The sequence below is a fragment of the Ambystoma mexicanum genome, chromosome 11 (genome assembly GCF_040938575.1).
Source record: "Ambystoma mexicanum isolate Mex_15411 chromosome 11, UKY_AmexF1_1, whole genome shotgun sequence".
NCBI lineage: Eukaryota > Metazoa > Chordata > Amphibia > Caudata > Ambystomatidae > Ambystoma > Ambystoma mexicanum.
The window spans coordinates 986,435,758-986,456,415 of NC_090934.1; the positions used below are offsets into that span (position 1 = coordinate 986,435,758).

Consider the following 20,658-nt stretch of genomic DNA (forward strand, 5'->3'; position numbering starts at 1 on the left):
CTACTTTTTTATCCAACCCATTGAGCCTCTTGCCAGTGTCGGCCTGAAAGCCCCTGAACTCTTCTAAGAGCGCTGCCATGCCTTTACTTATGGATTGAGCCTCTTCTGAGTCGCCTGCTTTCATTGTTGGCATGATTGCCTGCACCAGGGGGAGGTCACTGGTTGTGACAGAATATTTGAAGGGAGGCTGTCCAGCTCATGGATAGTCTCTGGGGTAGACAGTTCCTGGGGCTCAGGGTGAGGGACCAGGATGATAGTGCCTTGAGAGGGGGAGGGGCGGCGGATGCATAGCCCTTTCCTGCGTTTGTCACCACTGTGACACGGCAATGGGGCCCACTGTTTGTGCACCTCAGCAGGAGAACATGTAGAGAGGGCCACAGAGACCCTGTGCAGTCCTGTGCCCACTGGCTATCCTCCCATAGGCACAAACTAGTAGCTAGGTTTGCCTGGGGGGTTAGGGGTGGGGTTCTCCTCCGGTTACAGCTTTGTGGGTCCGCTTGGTGCTAATGCAGGGTGCTGCCTGGGGGAAATAGGGCTCTCATGCTATATCAGTGCTGCCACGCCGGGCCGGGTGCCTGCCCCACCCGATTGCCTCTCCCCAGGCTGGAGGGGACTCTGGGTGCATCCTACTGTGTCCTCACGGTTCCAGGGGACGGATCTCCGTTGAATCCTCCGGTGTCTGAACAACCCGGGAAGACACAAATCCTCATCCCCCACCCCCGTCACCTGGGGGGAGAAAGGCCATGCCCTCGGCAGGTCCCCGCCAAACCGGCCATGAAGAAGCCCGACGGGGCGTCGTCTGAGGGAAGGCGGTCGTGGAGGTGGCTGTGTCAGGCTTAGAAGCGGAGCTCAGCTGCCGGTCGGCGGGTGCCGATTCGGGTGCCGCACAGTTATTAAGCACTGCCTCTTCCGTGTGGGACGGTCTGCTAAGCCCCCACCGCCAGTGAGAATGAGCCGGTGTGGGTGATGGCTACGCCTGCACTCCCTCGAGGATCCAGTGCCCCTCGAAGTCTTCCGACTCATTTCCACTCACAGGTGGGTAACTGGGGGCAAAAGGGGGCACCGGCATCCTCCGCTCAGCAAAAATGATGCTGCCTGCAGTGTTGTTCTGGTGCCGCCTCCAGCCTGGGCACTCACCACACTTCCTCCTGGAGCTCTGGGGCGATTTGGGGTCTTGTGGTGTTCCGTTGCTTTTTGTAGTTGATGTTTCAAGTCTCCCGAGATCCAGAGACACGGGACCTGGATCGGGGAGGTGCGCCCTGGTATCCAACACCCCCAGGGGGGTTTATACTCTCACTTGTGGGCTGCCTGGGGGGTGGGGGGTGCTCTCCAAGTAATTCAGCACGTTAGAGCAGAGCAGCGTACAGGGACTTCACATTGTTGCGCCCCCTGGTGGCCAAAGAGCAGGATCTTTTAATAACACTATGTGTCCCGTGACTTTGGTTTTCAAACTAATGAGGCCTCTTTTCTAAAAGAGAGTGAAAGGACCAACACACTGTGATCCAGCCTCCTATTGTGTCGGAAAATAAGTTTGAAAATAGTAATCTGTTGATTGTGGTTCAGTATGCATATGTAAGAGTGTAGCCAGGGGTGTTGCTAGGTCTGGAAAAGATACAGGGCTACACTAATCCCTGGACAGTTGGAACTCTGGGCTAGCTAGCCTTTTCGTTGTAGCCCCTGAGGTTCTATCTGGGTCTACAACCAAAAGACCCAGGAGTATAGCCCCCTCAGCCCCCCTAGAAACACCTGAGTGTAGCAAACAGGGATTAAACAAACACTGGCAGAAGACTGCTCATCCTTACGCTTGTGTTCTATGCCCCCACACAGAACTAATAAAGATTACGTCTTTAATGTGTCTGTTTATGCTCAATGCAAGAGAGAAGCAATGCTTTGTCTTGTTCAGCACCCTTTCTTTGCTGCATTTGGAAACTCGCCCTGCATCATTCTTATTCAAAACTGATATCTGATCAGATGGTACATTGTTCTCATGGACTTTGCAAATGTAAGACATATGTTTTGGCTTGTGAAAGGCACAGTGAGTAAAAGCAGTGGCTGCGAACTCTCAAGTGGTTAATAACCACTGAACAGGTTATCATGTCTGTTCTTGCGAGAGAGGGGCGCCCGCTACCTTTGTAAAACTATTTGTTAAGGAACCTGGGATTGGTAACCCTAGGTCTCTTGGGGGCAACCAGACGTGGTCTCCCTCTCACTGTGCTTAGAGAGGCATCAGTTTCACCTCACTGATGATCCCCAACAAGGGTGAAACACGTGTATGGGGTTGCTGGTGGTACTCTCGTTCAGATTGGAATTGCCATTGTATTTCGGTGCTGGACTGCCCCTGGGCAGGACAAAGACTGATATGCAAATGGATATTTCCCATCTGTGAAAGGCACAGTGAGTAAAAGCAGTGGCTGCGAACTCTCAAGTGGTTAATAACCACTGAACAGGTTATCATGTCTGTTCTTGCGAGAGAGGGGCGCCCGCTACCTTTGTAAAACTATGTTTTGGCTTGCTTCTAACAGCAGCCTGCCTCCTTTAGTATTCGTGTGAGATTAGCCAGGTAACACCTCTTATCAGAGAGTTTGTTTGATTTGAGGGATTTATTAGGTGCTAAGTGTACATTAAACTGCGTGAAGGCACCTGAAAATGCAGCTCCTAGCACAAACCCATTAAACCAGAAAAGCTCACGTATTAAGAGGTTTGCGAAATTCTAAAAAATTTACCCAGCTCAGAATATCGCGAGGAAGGGAGTTTCAGACCTTCGGATCATAGATGTCAAATTTACAGTCACCCCTAGATTTAAAATTAGATCTAAGGATGGCCAACAAATGTTTTTCGGCTGATTGTAAACTTAAAAACAAGACATAATTTTAAAAATTGCTAATTATTTCTCTGGGTCAAGTGCAAAAGTGTCCATCAGGTGGAGGCTGGTCCCTTTTGAGGACAAAAATCAACTAGACTACTTGTTGCAGAATGTTTAGCAATTGAGCTAGTTGATATTTAGGAATGGGAGTGCCCAAGTACAACGAGTTACAATAATCTAGTTTACAATTGATAAGGGCACCAACAACCATAGGTAATAACACACTAACAATATAAAAAGTGATTATTCTAAGAAAATGGCGCTTACAAAATGATACTTTGAAAAGATAATTGATTTGAGCTGACATATCATAACATGCTGAAAATACAATCTTAGCATTTTTTTACTTTAGAGACATACTTGGTAGACTAATTCAATAATATCGTAGGGGGGCAAATATTAGAAAATATTGTACTTTTATTTTTAAAGCCAAAGAGAATTACTTATGTTTTTCAGGGATTAACTTCCAGAGAAGCATCCAGCATTCAACTTCCCATAAACAATGCATAATTAGTCACATAAAAACTCAAACTGTCAATTCATATAAAAACGTCTGTATCTTCCACACATGAGTGATATTGCAGACCAAAACTCTGAAGAATATCAAAGAATGGTCTTACATAAATGTTAAAAAGAAGAAGGGAAAGGGGAGAGATCTGGGGACCCCTCCACATGGTAGCTTTTTTCTGGGAAACTGAAAGGTGCTTAGTTTGACTTGCTAGGTTCTAGCTTACAAAAAAGAAAAACCATTTCAATCATAGTTTTCCAGGCATGAAAGCAGCATACCATGATGAACTGTATTGAAGGGCACCGACAGGTTCACCAGTACCAAGATAGCCATATCTCCATTGTCTGCACATTCAAAAATGTTCAAGATTTGCACGGAACCAGCCAACCCTTCCGCAGTCTCCTCCTCCACTTCTACTTCCCAGGCCCTCTGCAATGCACTGGAATCACACTTTGCCACCAAAGCTCAGGACATCCCGACCACCCTTTCGACACTCCATCACAACCCATCCCACACCCCTTCACATCCACTCCCCCATCCCTCCTCCTTCTCCCGTCACACCTGAAGAAGTTACCAGAGTTGTCTGCTCTATGAATGTCTCTTCTAAGCAGGTTTCCCCTTGCTCATCCAGGACCATCAAGGATAACATTGTCTCTCTTGCCCCTGTTCTCGCTGATTTCTGCAATCACTCTTTTGTCACTGGATCTTTCCCCTCCCCCTTAAGCACTCCCTTGTGCACCCAGTCCTGAAAAAAAATCCTCTGACCTTACTTAACCTGCCAGCTAACGCCCTATTTCCATCACCCCCTTCACGAGGAAGCTGCTTGAGAAGTTGGCCTTCCCCCAACTCAACTCATACACTGAACCTGTTGGTGGTCTCCACTACCATCAATCTGGATTCCAAGCATCCAGATGCATGGAAACTGCTCTTCTGAACACCTGTGAAGGACTGCTCACATCTCTGGACTCCAACTCCCCAGCTGTCCTTATCCTTCTAGATCTCTCCTCTGCCTTTGAAGCTGTTAACCATTCCATCCTCATACAAAGGCTCCACGATACATTTGGTATCTTGGAACGGGCACCGGACTGGCTGACCTCTTTCCTCACTAACCACTCTTGCCAAGTCATCCTGGGCTCCTTCTCCTCTCCTACTTCCCTCTCCACCTGTAGTGTCCCCCAGGGCTCTATACCGTCCCCCTGGCTCTTTAACATCTACCTTGCTCTCCTTGCAAGCCTCATCTCCTTTCTCCTCCAACTTCCAGTGTTACGCAGACAACACACAGCTATTTTTCAAACTCTCTGCTGACCCTCTTGCACCCTCTATCATCCCGGACTTTCTTTCTGCCAGCCAGTCTTGGGGTGCCTCCAATGATATCTGCCTCAACGCCTGTAAAACCGAGATTCTTCCCGTCAGGACCCCTGCTCCCTCCTTCTTCCCCCTCACTCTGGCCTTGCTCCTTGGGCTCTCCCCCTGCACCTTCAACTGAAGTCAGAAACCTTGGAGTAATCTTCGACTCTTCTCTCTCCTTCATCCTCCACACGCAGGACATTGTGAAGAAGTCCCACTTTCAGCTTTTCCTTCTCAAAGGAATTTGATCTTTTCTCACTTTCCTCCAGATGCTCAATTTGACCCAAGCCCTGGTTGTCTCTAGGCTTTACTACTGCAATAGCCTCCTCCTGCATCTGCCATCTTCCACTCTGCAATCCCTCCAGCTAATCCAGAATAGGGCAGAAAGACTTATCCTTGGCCTGAAGCCTAGGGACCACATCTCTCCTACACTAAAACGTCTTCACTGGCTCCCGGTTGCGGCACAAATTAAATTCAAATCTCTCGGCATCATCCACAAGGCTGTCTGGGCCCGGTGACCACACTATCTTCAACATTATCTCACTACGTTCCTCTGGCACCAACTCTTTGTGTGTAAAGTGAGGGCTGGGGGTCGTTCACTTTCCTCAGCAGGCTCCCTTCTATAGAATAGCCTCCCCCTTCCCCTGCGCCTTGAGCAGGATCTTCTCAAATTCCGGCAGCTCCTTAAGACTCTCCTCTTTTCCTCCTCCTTCCCTTCTGCCCTACTCTGCTAATTCCATAGTTGCTGAATCGGTGTCCTGGACCCTTATGCATCCTCGCAGCCCTGACCTCCCACACCAATTCTGCCCAGCTCCTGTCTGTCCACAGCACTTACATCTGCACACCCTCCGCTCTGGAGTTTCGCACGTATACCTCCCATGGCCCCAGTGTGTGTAGCACTCAACATTCCTAGCACTTCTTATGTGTCTCACCCATGAGCTCGTACTTCCCAGCTCTTACCCCCTCTTCCATCTTCCTTGCTGCACTTGCATGTTCTGAATACTCACAAGGAATAGTAGGTTCGTCCCTCTCCCTCTTCTCCCCACTGCTCTTAAATATTGTGTTTTAAGGTATTTCCCACCCTTGCTCCCTCCCTGCCCTGTGGGCGCTTTGAAACAGTATTTTCTTATTGCATAAGCGCCTAACAAGCAAATAATAAAATACAAAATAAAAATGACCTTGTCCGGGCCGAAATCCATATTGTAAAATGTCTAGCATAGATTATTTTCTGATTCAGTTTTGTAGCTGTGTGTTAACTCATTGTTCCATGATTTTTAGAAATCCATGGAAGAGCAGCTGCCGGACTACAATTGATTACAATTGCTGGATCTAATGAAGGCTTTTCTTGCAGTGGAGTCAGAATACATTTTTTTTGGAGTGGCTGGAAAGATTCATTCGTTCAAGAATTTATGAACAAATATACCAACGAAGTCAGTAATATGGTTTGTAAAAATCTTTGCTGAGAAGGTCCACAGTTTTTTCACTGAGGACAAACTAAATCGGTGATAGGGTCTGTGTTTTTAGAAGTGCTTTTTTATGTGGCAGAGAATAAAGAAGCAAAAGAACTGGAGGGCCTGTGGGGTGCCCTAAACCCGGCAGCGGTCACCATTTTATGTAAGCAAGGTTTTCCAGGAAAGAAAAATGGCCAGCAAGTTATTTGGACTCTAAATTATTATACATCTTGAGTTCATGTTTTATGGGTTGTTGCTGTGATTGGATGCCATATCCAGGTGCTTGGAGGATCGCGTGTACCGTGGCACAGGGATTTCATGTGCATTGTAGCTGGTACAAGCATCGCTTTGGAAAACAACTTGCCCCATGGGTGGTCCACCTTAGATGTTTTTGACTCCCTATTACATTCATGTACAGGGCATTGAAACACTCCCAAAAATGTAGCTGAATGTCAGAAGGTGGAGTGTAAACTGCTCTTGGGTGATAAGAGGTTTGTAATTCGCCACATGCATCAGTGGAATGTTTTTTTTCTGGTGATTGCAGAAGGTCATTAATATCGATGTATGTAAGTACACACAAGAGTCATACCTCTCTGATTCAAACTCAGTTTGCTCTTCGAACAGCACAATATGTCTCTTCATTCTCTGTTTCCGGATCTCGCTGGTTGGGTTCCAGAAGACATCCCTGGTTCCGTTTCTCAGGTCATTGATAAACACTTCCCCATCCTGTGAAGGGGACGCAGAATTAGGCTCACAAGGGAAGGTGCTAACATTCAGTATCATAGGCGCGCCTTGCTCCTTATCAATAGCCTATGTTCAGATATGTATATTAAAGTGATGAACAGCACTAAGAAACCTAAGATTGTGCCAAAACAGAGACCTATAACACACATATATATTCAGCTTTCCCAGCAAAGGCTCGACTTCTGAGAGGTCAACAAACAAGTGGCCAACTGGTGGAACAGTGGAAAAAAAAAGGTGCCTCATCAATGCGCATTTTCAAGCTTCACAAGGTGCTTTAGAGGTACAGCACACATTTGCAGCAAGAAAGACTGAAGAACAACATTCATTTCAGTGGAAATAATTGGAACTTGATCATATGAAACAACAACCAATCTTCGCACTTCCCTCTACTCAAGACTCCATTTGGAATTAAACTAGTTTCTCCCATAATATTGTCATTGTAGATCTACCCTGAGTAGAAGTGTGGAGCATGCCCTTTGAACTGATTCATTGCTTCCCCTAACTAGATTTATAAAAGCACCATTACGCTTGTTGTAGGTGTTCATCCTGCTGGCACTTAAGTGCATCACCACTACATAAGCACAGATATCATAAAAAGAACCTGCCTCACCCCCTTTCCATATCCACTTAAGCAGAGATGGGTTCCTTCTGTCAGTCTCAGAAGAGCCCCAAAGAGTACCTGTTCCACAGGGTATTGGTTAAAAATAATGAAATTAAAATCATTGCGGAATAGTGCAGAAAACCTTTATGTGGAGCGAGCACACGAGATACACCTCCACCCCCACACCTCACTTTCTATAATGACCTTTTCTGTTTTTTCATTCGTCACAACCTTGGATCTTCAATCAGGGAGAAGGTAATAGGTGTATGCATGAACTGAGCTTAAGATGGTGCTGGTAGATAATAAAAGAACCATAGGCGTCCGTTTCCATAGGGCAGTTGATTGGATCTTCTTAATTTCTGTATGAATGGTCGGGTTCAAATTGAGGTCTCAGAGAAAGGGTCAGCTTCACATACATTCGAATATCAATGAGTAATTCCATTCTGATCCCCTCTGTGTATTCAGAGGCACCAAAGAGTAGAAGATTGTTCTGCCAGCTTTTGTTTCAAGGTGCGTCACCTTCTGTTCTTGGGCCGATAACTAACTCACCCAGCAGCTGTTTACTCTACTCTGAAATGACTTCTACGCCCACAGTGTTCAGATCCACTTTAACCAGCATGGAATGGATTAGAACAGACCCTGCTTGGCCTTCAGCATGGTAAATCTAATTGCCACGCTGTATCGTAAGTATGTTAGATATACTGTTGGGAGCTGATGATAGCCCAACGGGCTGTGAGAAGGGTTATTGCAGAATGGAGGGTAGCTGTGCTCACGTGAAAAAGTGAAGACAGTTTCCTCACTGTTAGACCACACCAACAGAGGAGTATATCTGCTTTACAAGTGGGCAGATAGCTCGTGGGTACATCACTCATTGCTGTGGTCTTTCTTTAACCTGCAGGGTACCGGATTGAATCGCTGCAGGCTGATTTCAAGCGTTATCCCTCTTTAGTCGATAAATTGAGCACCCTATTGCACACTCAGGAGTAGCAAGTGGTGTATAAAGCAAGTTATTGCACCAGAAGTAGCATTAATATCATTCATCTACCAGGATCTGGGACCCTTCCCAGGGTCTGGCAAACAAGACTTACAAGCTCCACTTTCAACACTAACTTTTGGATTTGATCTGGCAATATCGGGCTTTGGACCATCAAAATGCAGCCAGCATTAGTTCTTAAACTTGCCACCTCCATGCCTCTCGGGAAGGTAAGCCTCAGGAACTGAGGAAGTTGCTGCTTTTGGTTCATGTAGGATGTTGCTTTCGTTTGTGTTCTCTTGAATATGGCCCCTAGAGCAATCAAGTGCAGTGTGCATTATTTGTGGTGCAAACTTCCAAGTCATAGGCGATCAAGCACTGATATTCTGGCGTCAGTCAGCCCTGAAGCCCTTTTAGTTTCATCCATTGAGCCCAGTTGCCTATGACTGAGAAACATAATTGAACGTCCACTTCAACCATTGACCTCACCTGCTTGATGGCCTAGCGTGGCATTGGGGCTGCATGGATTTCAGATAAAGCAGGTAAGTGAAGGTAGAGAGTATTTTGTAAATTAGCTTTAAGAAGTGGCCACCTGTCAGACAGAGAATCATGTGGTTGATAAGGTCCGCTTCTGTAACATCTAACAGGGGCTTCAGATTTGCCGAATGTGGCCCATAACAATTTTGAGGACCTTTGCAGTGGGTCCTTAATTGGGGGATTTTGCTAGCATAAAACCTGACTAAATGACCAGAAAATCCATAAAACAGGTGATCCAAGAGAGCTGCAAATGTCTACAAAAAGGTCAGAGCTTTGGTGCATGTCATGGGTAGCCTCATTAGCGAGTCTAGACACAGTTTGGATTTTGATGTGTTGATCTGTCTCCTCAGAAGATCCTTGTGTGGTACCAAAGCAAAAGTGTGTTCACATGAAGAGATTTCCCTTCTCTTCCCACATGATGTTTTTCTGTTTCCATTGTGGTATTGTTCCGGCCTTGGCAATGCCCGAAGAAACGAGCCTCTGGAGTAGGCACAAACGATCATGAATGAAATCTAGGAGCGAGCATGAGCGTCGATCATCATGAAAGGGGATGTGTGGTTAGAAGTGCCAGCGAGAAGGAGAGGGAGAGGGAGAGGGAGGGAGGGAGAGGGAGGGAGAGAGAGCGAGAGAGAGAGAGAGAGAGAGAGAGAGAGAGAGAGCGCATGCACACATTGTGCTAATGTGAACCTTATCGGGTAACAATTGAGATAATTTTTTAAAACAATTTTGGAATAAATATGTTCAGTCATTTAAAGTAAGTACTGTGTACAGCTCGATGAGAAATAAACAGAAATCCTGGTACTAATTTAATCAAAATGGCTACCCAAAATGTGGCCCTCTGTCATTTAAGCACAGGAACCTATGTTTTACAACACCCCACGCATTTAGCTTGTCAGGCCATGTACACATCTTGGAGTCTACCGATGTTACCATCCTTTTGTCCTCTAGAGCGATTAAAAGAAAGGTGGTTTGGTACCCAGTGTCCGTGGAGGTTGGCTAGGACTTCTTCTCCGGATGTGATCTTCCCGGCGATCTGATTAATGGCTGTGCTGCCACTGAAGAACGGCTGCAGAGAGAAAACAAACAACCCGTGTTAACACCTGGAGAGTGACGCACACTGTCATCATGCACTCTCTCTAGAGAGCGTGAAGAGGTTGTGATTGTCACACGGCGGTATTGTCACAGAGTGTGATCCAGGCCTCTCCTGGCACTGCCTGTTTTATAATGCACTTCATTCAGAAAGGGAGATAACTGTAGGGTCATGTCACACAAACTGCCCGTATCTAACCTTTGGGCCACTCTTTCTTCTTCTGTTCAATTGTCACTTAGACCAAACAAACCTTTTTTGATGCTACTATTTTTGTTTGAAACAAACGTACTCCGCGTTCCAGGTATTCATTTTGAAGTGAGAACCGCGAACAACCAAATTAGAGTATGCAGCACTACACCGCTTGGAAGGGTGTCAAAACAGAATTTAATTTTTAAAATTGACGACTCTTTAATGTACATAGAGCAGCAAACAAAAATGGTTCATGACACAGAAGAAGAAACTGCAGTGCGCACGCCCCAACTGGGAAGTAACCCGTCCATCAAACAAAAATCAACCCTCAGCATGCGTGTCTCTGCATTAGCCCTGAAGTCTTCTTTGCTCACCCTTCGGAGCGGCTGCGTAGCCGGATAAATCTGCTTCTAAGCAGATTACACCATTACTAATAAGGATTAATGAGCACCTGTGTCTATCTCTTACTGTTTAATCATTTGTTTGTGATATTTCTTTCCATTCAAGGCCGTTTGAAGTACTCGTTTTCGTCTCTCCTTTAGACATTCCTTAAAGGTTCGAAATAAGGGAAGGTGGCAATGGGGGAACAGCAGCCATCTTGTTTTTCTTGCGCTCTCGAGTTGGCCACCTGGTTACATGTGCCCTTGTGTTTGACAAACCTATGTCCTCTTTATTTGACTAGGCCTTGGTGATACCATTCACCGCAGTCACAGCCTGGCTGTTTACTAAGCCCTGCCGCCCCGCCCCCCTTGCCCCAGGCCCCCAGCACATACATGCTCACTGGGCAGTAGCCAGTTCCCAGCAACGACACCAGGCACATTTTGTTTTCAACACTCCCACTGGATGAAACATAAAAGCTTTATAGACCCCACTTTTGTCCCGAACATGGAGTTATGGGCCTGCAAACCGCATTAAACACCCTTGCTTCGCCCGTGCCTTTAACTCAGTCTTTGTGTCCATAACTCTCGGTGCGGCCCTTGGGCTAGGTTGGTTAAAACATTTTCATGACAATTTATTTGTTCATTGCCAAGCCAGTTTCAAACTGTGCCGTTGATCATTGAATGGAATGACAGTTTCAACAGTGTTGACCTAGATCTACCCAAGGTAGGAATATTCCTCCTAGAAAATAAATATTAACACCAGTTTCAACTGTGGCATGTCAGATTTTCCCAGTTGAGCACATTGGAAAGCCTGTTTTTACATTGACGCCATAAAACATAATGGCAGTTTCAATAGCACCATGTCAGTGTTGCCAAATAAAACACATTTTCATGCTAGTTTCTACATTGCCCCCAGAAAACTATCACGCAAGTTTCACATTGCCACCTAAACATGCCGCATTGCCCTAGAACCTTACCTGATACCACTTACCATTGCTCCAGAATAGAACCATACCACTTTACACTGCCTAGAGATTTGCTTCATGCTTCCTTCACACCATGACATGTCACTTATGCATTCCCCATAAAAGTGACCCATGATCCTTTCACATTGTCCCAGAATAGCAGCGTGCCACGTCACAGTTCCCCCGGATGTGCCCCATTCCATATATTTACATGCCTTGTGAATTACTTTCTGCATTGCCCCAGAAAATGTGTGTGCTCTATTCATATTGTTACATTCTCTGCAGAATTGCCTATGCCACTTGCACATTACCCCCAAATTACCTCATGACCACATCTCCTGTGAAGCGGAGTTCAAAGGACACATACAAATGAGTACGCTATAAAGGAGTGTGAGAGCCCCTCTACTGAGAACGAATATGGGTGTCAAATACCCTGTTCTATGGGATTTCGTCCACTCGGGAGGGCCTACAACCACGTTTTTGCACACTGCATCCTTCAGAGAGGAGAAATATCAATTTGCATATCAGTCTTTGCCCCACCCACAACGGCAGTCCAGCAACGAAATGCTAGGCAAATCTCTGAACAAGAGTACCATCAGCAATCCCAGACACGTGTTTCGGCCTAGTCGGGTCTCAGCAGTGGGTCCACATCTGGATTACACTGGGGTACTTAGGGTGAAACCCTGAGTTTTACAAAGTTACAAAGGAGTGTGGGAGCCCCTCTACTAAGAAGAAACATGGGTCAAATAACCTGTTCTATGGAATTTCTTCCACTCCGGAGGGTCTACAACCACGTTTTAGCTCACTGCACCCTTCACAGTAGACAAATAACCATTTGCATATCAGTCTGGTCCCACCCTCAAGGCCAGTCCAGAACCAAAACGCTAGGCAATTATACTGTGAACAATAGTACCATCAGCAGCCCCCGACACGTGTTTCGGCCTGGGAAAGCGCTATACAGCTAAAAAAGATAGCCCCATTCCTAGACTTTGTTGACCCACATTAGTTGAAAATCAAGATAGGCCCCTGTTATGGGGAAAACATGGCATCTATACAAATGACACCTGTGCTGACATAGTAGCAAAATAGAGACTTTGGAGCATTCACAGGGACAGTTAAAGGACAAATGCAAGAAATAGAAAAGAAAAATCGAGTTATTCCAGTAAAAAATAAACAAAAAAATGTCTTGGTTACAGCCACACACCAACTACACGGACTACTGACCAAGTATGTTAAAAACAATGCCATAGAACAAGAAGGGGCAATCGTATGGCTTTCCTGCCACAGTCGTTACACACAAACAAGAAAGTAAAAAAAGTAAGGCTGTGTACGGACCTACAAAGTGTAAAGAGAAACATATCAAGTGACAACTATGATTTACCAAACATAAAATAACTGATACTGATGTCAGAAAGTGACATATATTACACCAAACCGGACATGCAGAGTGCCTAACACTAGATAATACCCATCCAAAATCGAAACACCCGACAGTGCTTGCCACACCAAAAGGATGATACCAGTAGACCAACATGGCATTTGGTGGATCCTGGGCAGCATCAGTTGTTCAACCCTTCTGGGACAACCTATTGCAGGGTATTCTGCCTGTCATATACTTTCACAATGAGAAGGCCACATACGAAAGCACTCGGGAAGCTTACAAGACAATGGACAGAGTACTCCACAGGCCGCGCAGAAGCCGACTCGCTCTATGTAAAGGTAAGTGACTCCCACACCACGAAGAGCATATCTGAAGCAGGTGCCAAAAAAGGAGAATCTGGTAGAAGCCATCAATGATGCACCAAGCTTCAGTAATACGGAACAATTGTGCTCCTTTACGGGGTTGTCAAAATACAGAGATATGGGCACACTGCTAAAGAAAGGAGCACACCTTGAATGGCATGCTGAGCGTGACACACATTGCTTTCGCTCAAGAAAGAGGTAGTAGACTCTCCATGTCCACAGTCCTTTGCTTCACAAAGAGAGGACATTGTTAATATGGATGGAAGACGTTATGGCCTACAACTCAAAAGGGATGCACAGACATCACGGCACAGAACATGCTGTGGCACTTGTTTCTAAATACCTCTGTGATCTGTAAAGGACTACGCGTCACTGAAAGGGAGGCAAGCATGCACATAGGCACTAGCAAACTCCACAACATACACATGGTTCACAAAATGTCACTTCAAGGAATCAGAAGCTTCTCAACCTGCTGGGCTGGAAAGTGATGTCAAGACTGTCAGACAAACTGCACGCGTTCACCTATAAAATCAAAGAACACTCAAGGTAGCAGATGCAACAAGCAGACTGGCTCTCGCCTTTTACATTTGAACAATAATGATGAGGAATGCCCAGGCATGCAAGACGACATTGAAGCATGCACAGTTTCACTGAGGCCTCTGGGATTTACAGAAAACAGAAAGACAGCTTAGCCAACAGCGTATGCACAGTTGCAACCTTCACAATGGTCATGAGATACAAGGCCTCGGGAGACAAACCTAGAGTGTGACCTACAATCAGTCTATAATTGCACCAGACCTGTAGGGTAATAGTTGCTCTTAAGAGGAAGCATATTCATCAGACAGAACTCCTTATGCACCAATCCCAATGACTCGTCCCATGAAGGCCCTTTAGGGATCAGCCTTATAGGACGCAGATTGCGAGAGAGAGTATGCTGTATAATTAGTAGGGCTCCTGGCAATTCCTTGATCTATCTAGGTAAAACAAGTAATGAAAGCATAAGTGATCAGGGAGGGCAACCAAATGAAAACCAAACCCATATATTCAATGAGTCACATAATAAATGCCACTCTTCTAGTGCTTCTCAAATACATTTTAGTTTTTTAAACAAGAGATTGGATACACAAAATGTATGACAAATCAATTTTACACAGAACAAAAGGTGTAGTAGCTGTACAAGTGGTACATACACTTGACCAACATCATTGTCAATACATTTTGTACAAGACAAACATATAATAGTCCCCCACAGTCTTATGGGATCATGTAATCTGGCTCAAAGTAAACAAGTTGATTTAAACAACTGAGAATAGTGCCAGTGTTGGCATTAAACACTGGAGAAATGAATGTTGAAACCAGAGTATTTCGGCCACTGGTATAGGTCTAGTGTGCTTGGAATTAGGTGGCCTTCATCAGGACAAACGGAAGAATATGGTGGTGGAACATTGAATGTAGAGTCCTGTCTTGCTCTGCCAAAAAATAACAGAGTAGGGTGTGTAAGGGCACATGTGGTTGTTTGGACAAAGCCTTCATTTCCCACTTTAAAATGATAATGGTGCTACAGTCTCAGATATGGAAGCAATTATGGAAGTCTTTAAAATGTTTTATTATAAACTGTACTCCTCTGAAATAGTTTGGCCTCCATCTAATCTTAGCTCCTTTTTTCATAACATTAGTAGAAACTCCACCTCACAAGTGGATTTTAGTGGACTAGACAATAAGATCACCATTAGTGCAATTACCAAAGCCATTAAAGATTTATGGAAAGGGAAAGCTCCATGCTGGATGGTTTATCCATTGAATTCTTTAGTCACTCCAAAACATTATCCTCTAGGCTGGAAGCACTTATTTTTCTAATAGAGGATGCTCATCTGGTACTTTCACTGAGGCACTATTTATACTTCTTCTGAAGTCTCAGAAAGACACAGATCTCCCAAAAAATTATAGAGCCATAGCCATAATAAACGTTAAATGTAAGATATTTGTCAAAGTTCTCTCTAACAGAATTGAGTCTTTTCTTCCCAAAATTATTACATCTGATCAAGTTAGGTTTATAAAAGGTAGAAATAGTTCATCCAATGGTAGATTTTTTGCTTGATGTTATTCACCTAATTAAGAGCGATAAAAAAGACAGATGGGTTTGCCGCTATTGCTTTAGATGCTGAGAAGGCTTTTGATAGGGTTGAATGGAGCTATCTTTTCCATGCCCTATGATGGCATGGATGTGGTGATGGTTTCATATCCCATGTCAAGCTCCTCTATTCAGACCCCAGAAAATCTATTTTTATAATATCGTTTTTTCCTCTTAAAAGGGGAACCAGATAAGGTTGTCTCCTGTCCCCCATTTTATTTGCCTTTTCTCTCCAACCCTTATTGGAATTTCTTAGAAATGATATACTTATCCCAGGTACTAGATGTGGAAGCATGAGACTAAAATTGCTGCTTAGGCTGATGATATACTTCTAAAAAATCCTAAAGTTCATCTTCCTAATCTGCTGAATAAATTTGACCTCTTTTCTTCAACTATAAGCTTAACAGGGATACATCCGAGGTTCTGCCCCTTAACCCATTTTGTCTTAAGCACAAATTAGATTAATTAGGTCTCAAATGGTGTAATGGTTCTATTAAGTATTTCAGACTACAATTTGCCTCTTTGGTTTACAACACCATTAAATGTAATACTGATACTCTGCTTAGTAGGCTTAGAGACTTAACGTCTAGTTGGCCGTCATCTATACTTACCCTGGTGGGGATGTCTGGAAGCTATTAAAATTATGCTATCACCAATTGTTCTCTATTATCTGCAAATGCTTTGCGTCCCCCTTCCCATCTTCTTTTTTAGTTCCATCAACTCAATTCAGGTTAACTTGTGGGGAACAGGGGAAAAATAGGAGAATAGCTGTCAGAAAACTCGAGGCTCCCAATGAAAATTGAGGGGTCTGTTTTCTGGACTCCAACTGCTGTCACAATTAATTTTTATTTAAACAGGCACGGATTTGGTTCTCTACTAATGAAACAAATGATAATCCTATCTGGCTTAATGAAGAAAAGGAAATGGGTTCCACAGTTAGTATCTGTGTTTTAATGTATATTTTTGGACATGTATCCCTTAGACTTCCTAGCTCTTTTTTAAACCACTTCTAACCCCCTAAAAGACTTCCTCTTCATTTTCACAAAGTCTCGATCTCAGTGGTTCGCTCCCCATCTATGGCATAATAAATCAATTACTGTTAACGGTAGAACTTTTTATTGGAACATCTGGTTAAACCAAGGTATCCGGTATATTCATGAAATCTTTCATGGACCCAAAATGATATCCTTTCACGACCTTACAGACAAGTTCTCTTTACCTGTATCTAATTTTAACTTCTACATTAGCTTAATTGATGCACGTCTAGATACATTTGACCTTTATTCTAATAATGTATGAATACCTGATTCTACTAGAGTACAACATATAGCTTCCAAGGTAAAGGCTGCTAAATTTGATAATTTATTGTTGCATATTAGATTACCGAATGTGAAATGGGCACCTGAATCTCAATGTGAAATGGATTGCAGTGATGTGTTCGATGAAAGAACTAGGTTGCTGTTATGGTGTAAGGTGAAACTTACATCCACCTCGGCCAACATCACACAAAGCCTTTTGTTTTGTATGCGTAGAGCATCTATATCTCCATTGAGATTACATAGGACTAAACTAGGATTGGATGGAAACATTTGGTCATGTATGAATATTCCAGGATCTTTTAAACATATGTTTTATGAATGCATTTATATTTATGGGTTTTTGCAGGATGTTTGGAAACATTTGATTTTCTTTTTTTAAATCAACCATCCCGTCTTTTACTAATAACCTAGTAGCTAACATTGCATTTAATAGTGATGATGTTCATATTTTGTGTATTTTATATTACCTTGTTATTGCTATTGCCATTAAATTAATTACAGGAAATTTAAAACAATGTCAATATGTTACTGTAAAAGGTTGGTGGAACAGTATATGTCATGCACATAGATTTGAACAATGTATGGCCAGACGTCTTAATTCGTCAGCTAAATAGGATATCAAATGGTTGCATTTCACTAATTACCTAACCTTTCATAACATGTCTACTCTTGGCATGTGAATATTTTGTGACAATTTACATGTTGCTTAATAATTTTGAGCCTGTCCCTAGCTGTGATCTGTTGCATCTTGTTTCTCTCATAATAACTTTACTTTATTTCTCCTACCCCTCTCCTCCTTTCTGAGTGTACTGTGTCTGCAGTTAGTGTTCTTTCTTTTCCCTGTTTGTCCCTTGTATGTATTCATTTATGCAGTAGGTGACAGTGATGTATTACATAGCTATGCATATCAGATTTGTAATGTATGCTTTTTAATCCACTTTTGACTACTTTATAACACTTATCATATTCATTATTTGGTTAATGAAGTTCTCTTTAGATATTTTGGTTTAAGTCTACTTGATTGAACATATTTGACCTTTTCAATTTGTCCTAATTTATTAGGGTCGTTTTTTTGGTTGAAAATTCGGGGGCAGACCCCCCCCGCATCCTCCTCTCCAGATCCCCCCACCATAACCTATTCCTTTACCCCATCCCATATATTTATTTAATTTATCCGATAAAACAATCAAAACAATTGGGTCAAATTTAAAAAGGTCCCATGTTTTTCGATCAAGTAGGCTAATACCGACATTTTATCTGTGTTGAATAACTCATATTTTAGTGTGTTAACTTATCTTTTTGGTACAGAAGGTATATATTCATAATTTTATCATATTTGGTGATGCATGACTCATATACTACTGCTGTGTTTACCTTGTTCTGATACTATCTATGTATTAATAATAATCTGAATAAAAAAAAAATGTCTTGGAAGTAAAATGCAGAGAAAGGGGGGTCCCTAAAATGTCACCATAGTCCCAAAAGTGAATCAGTTGGACAGGGCCTCTTCACAGTACTCTGTGCTTGTCTTTGGGGGCTCTATTACCTTGAGCCAGGCTTCTTGGAGCTTCTTGAGGCATGTGTTTCAGCATTCACTTGGCGAGTTTTTCGACTGTGTCCAAAGCTGTGTTTTTCAAGCAGCAAGGGCACGAGGCACGAAGAAGCTTATGACAGGCCGGCAATGTCCTTGTCGGTATAGCTCACAAATGGTTTAATGCAGGAATCAGGGTCAGATCTGTTCCTTGACATCTTGGTTGCTGGAAGGCCCAATCTGGGGTCTCCAGGGACATGGTTAGTTCTCTTTGCTGCACTCCAGCGAGTTTTGCTTGCACCTTCGTGGGATCCTTCACCTGCAGTGAACAGGAGCCTAGTTCCAGAGCAGCTAGCAGTGATGTCTTTGTCCAGCAGCAGTCACTCCATGGTTGTTGGGGATGGTTAGGGGACAAAACGATCCTCTTGCCTTGGATGCCTTCTGTCTTCACCTCTCTGGCAGAACACTGGAATGGACTGCACACCCAACAGAGCTCCAAAGGCATATCCTCCTTCTCCCGATGGTCCAAAGCCTAATCAAAGAACGAGGGCGGCTCCCCTCCTTTTATAGGCAAAATGGTACAGGGGATTGGTCCAAATTAGGTGTGCTGCATGGGGCACCAATTCCTGTTGTTGCAACAAGTCCTTTTTGCTTCATGACGTCACACTGAGTACCTTGCTTGCTTGTAGGAAATGGAGGGGATAGGAATATTAAGAAAGCAAGATGGTGGGACACTTCTCCAGGCTTTTTAGGTCTCAAATGGTGTAATGGTTCTATTAAGTATTTCAGACTACGATTTGCCTCTTTGGTTTACAACACCATTAAATGTAATACTGATACTCTGCTTAGTAGGCTTAGAGACTTAACGTCTACTTGGCCGTCATCTATACTTACCCTGGTGGGGATGTCTGGAAGCTATTAAAATTATGCTATCACCAATTGTTCTCTATTATCTGCAAATGCAACCCTGTCCTTATGAAACACAGTGAAGGGTGGCTTAACTGAAAGTGCCTGTAACTCACTCACTCTGCGAGCGGAAGTAACCGCAACCAAAAACACAGTTTTCAGAGTTAACAGCCTCGAAGGGCAAGAATGTAAAGGCTCAAACGGAGCACCCATAAGAAACTTAAGAACAGGGTTCAAATCCCAACCTGGCACCAGAAAAGTTGACGGAGGGAACACATTAGTGAGCCCTTTCAAAAACTGCAAAATTAAAGGAATCTTAAAATAGGAACACTCTTCAGACGAGCGCTTAAATATGGACAGCGCCGCCAGGTAACCTTTAATGGTCCCAACTTGCAAGCCCCTGTGGGCCAAAGAAAGCAAAAAAGACAGAACCATGGGAATGTCACATTCAAAAGGATCCACATTCTGAACTCTGCACCAGTCGCAGAACTTTCTCCAACGGCAACGGTACAGAGACTTAGTTGCCGGCCGCCTTGCCGAGAGCAACACCTCCATCACGTCTTCAGGGAGGTCCCAATCCTTATACCTCAACCTTTCAGAAGCCAAGCGTGAAGATTGAGGGATCTGACCTCTGGATGGAGAACCTGATCCCCCTCCCGTGAGAGCAGATCGTCTCGGTAGGGAAGACGACGTGGAGGGCAGATGGACAAGTCTAGAAGGTCCGGGTACCACGTCCTCCGGGCCCACGCCAGAGCAATGAGGATCATCCAGGAACCAAACCTCCGTAACCTCCGCAGTACTTGCTGGATGACGGGGACCGGAGGAAACGCGTACAGCAGTGGGAATGACCACTCCACCACGAACACGTCTCCTAAGGCTCCTTTTGGAGGAAATTCCCGCAAGCAAAACCTTTCGCACTTCCGGTTGACACTGGAGGCGAAGAGATCCTCTTGAGGGGTCCCCCAAAGGGCGAAGATCTCCAGGAGAATCTCCTGAGCCAGCTCCCACTCGTGAGAGATCGTGCTCTGCCTTCTCAGAGCGTCCGCCCTCTCGTTGTCGTCTCCGGCCAGATGAACCGCCAAGATCGAAACTTCCTGCTGGATGGTCCAGAACTCGAGCTGCATCGCCTCCCTGCACAGCGGAAGTGACCCTGCCCCCCCCCTTTTTGTTGAGGTAGTGCATGGCCACCGTGTTGTCCATTAGAATCAGGACACTCTTTCCACGCACAGTCGGCAGAAAGGCCTTCAGGGCTAGCCTGACTGCCCTCAGCTCCAACAGATTGATATGGAGTCTGGACTCCGACGGAGACCAACGACAGCTGACTGTCAACTCGTTGGCATGAGCTCCCCATCCCGTGAGGGATGCGTCCGTCACGATCGT

General features: G+C 44.4%; 1 protein-coding gene across 11 annotated transcripts in view; it reads right to left on the minus strand.

Annotated features, from left to right (window-relative positions):
• The window catches only part of OSBPL5 (oxysterol binding protein like 5), a 1,112,782-nt gene that overhangs the window by 127,669 nt on the left and 964,455 nt on the right, over nt 1-20,658 (minus strand). For all 11 annotated transcript variants that reach the window (XM_069624153.1, XM_069624161.1, XM_069624156.1 and 8 more), the window contains 2 exons: nt 10,001-10,090; nt 6,759-6,895 (listed from right to left, as the gene is read on the minus strand). In XM_069624153.1, coding sequence (XP_069480254.1) covers nt 6,759-6,895; nt 10,001-10,090 — 227 coding nt within the window. The remainder of the gene's footprint in view (nt 1-6,758; nt 6,896-10,000; nt 10,091-20,658) is intronic.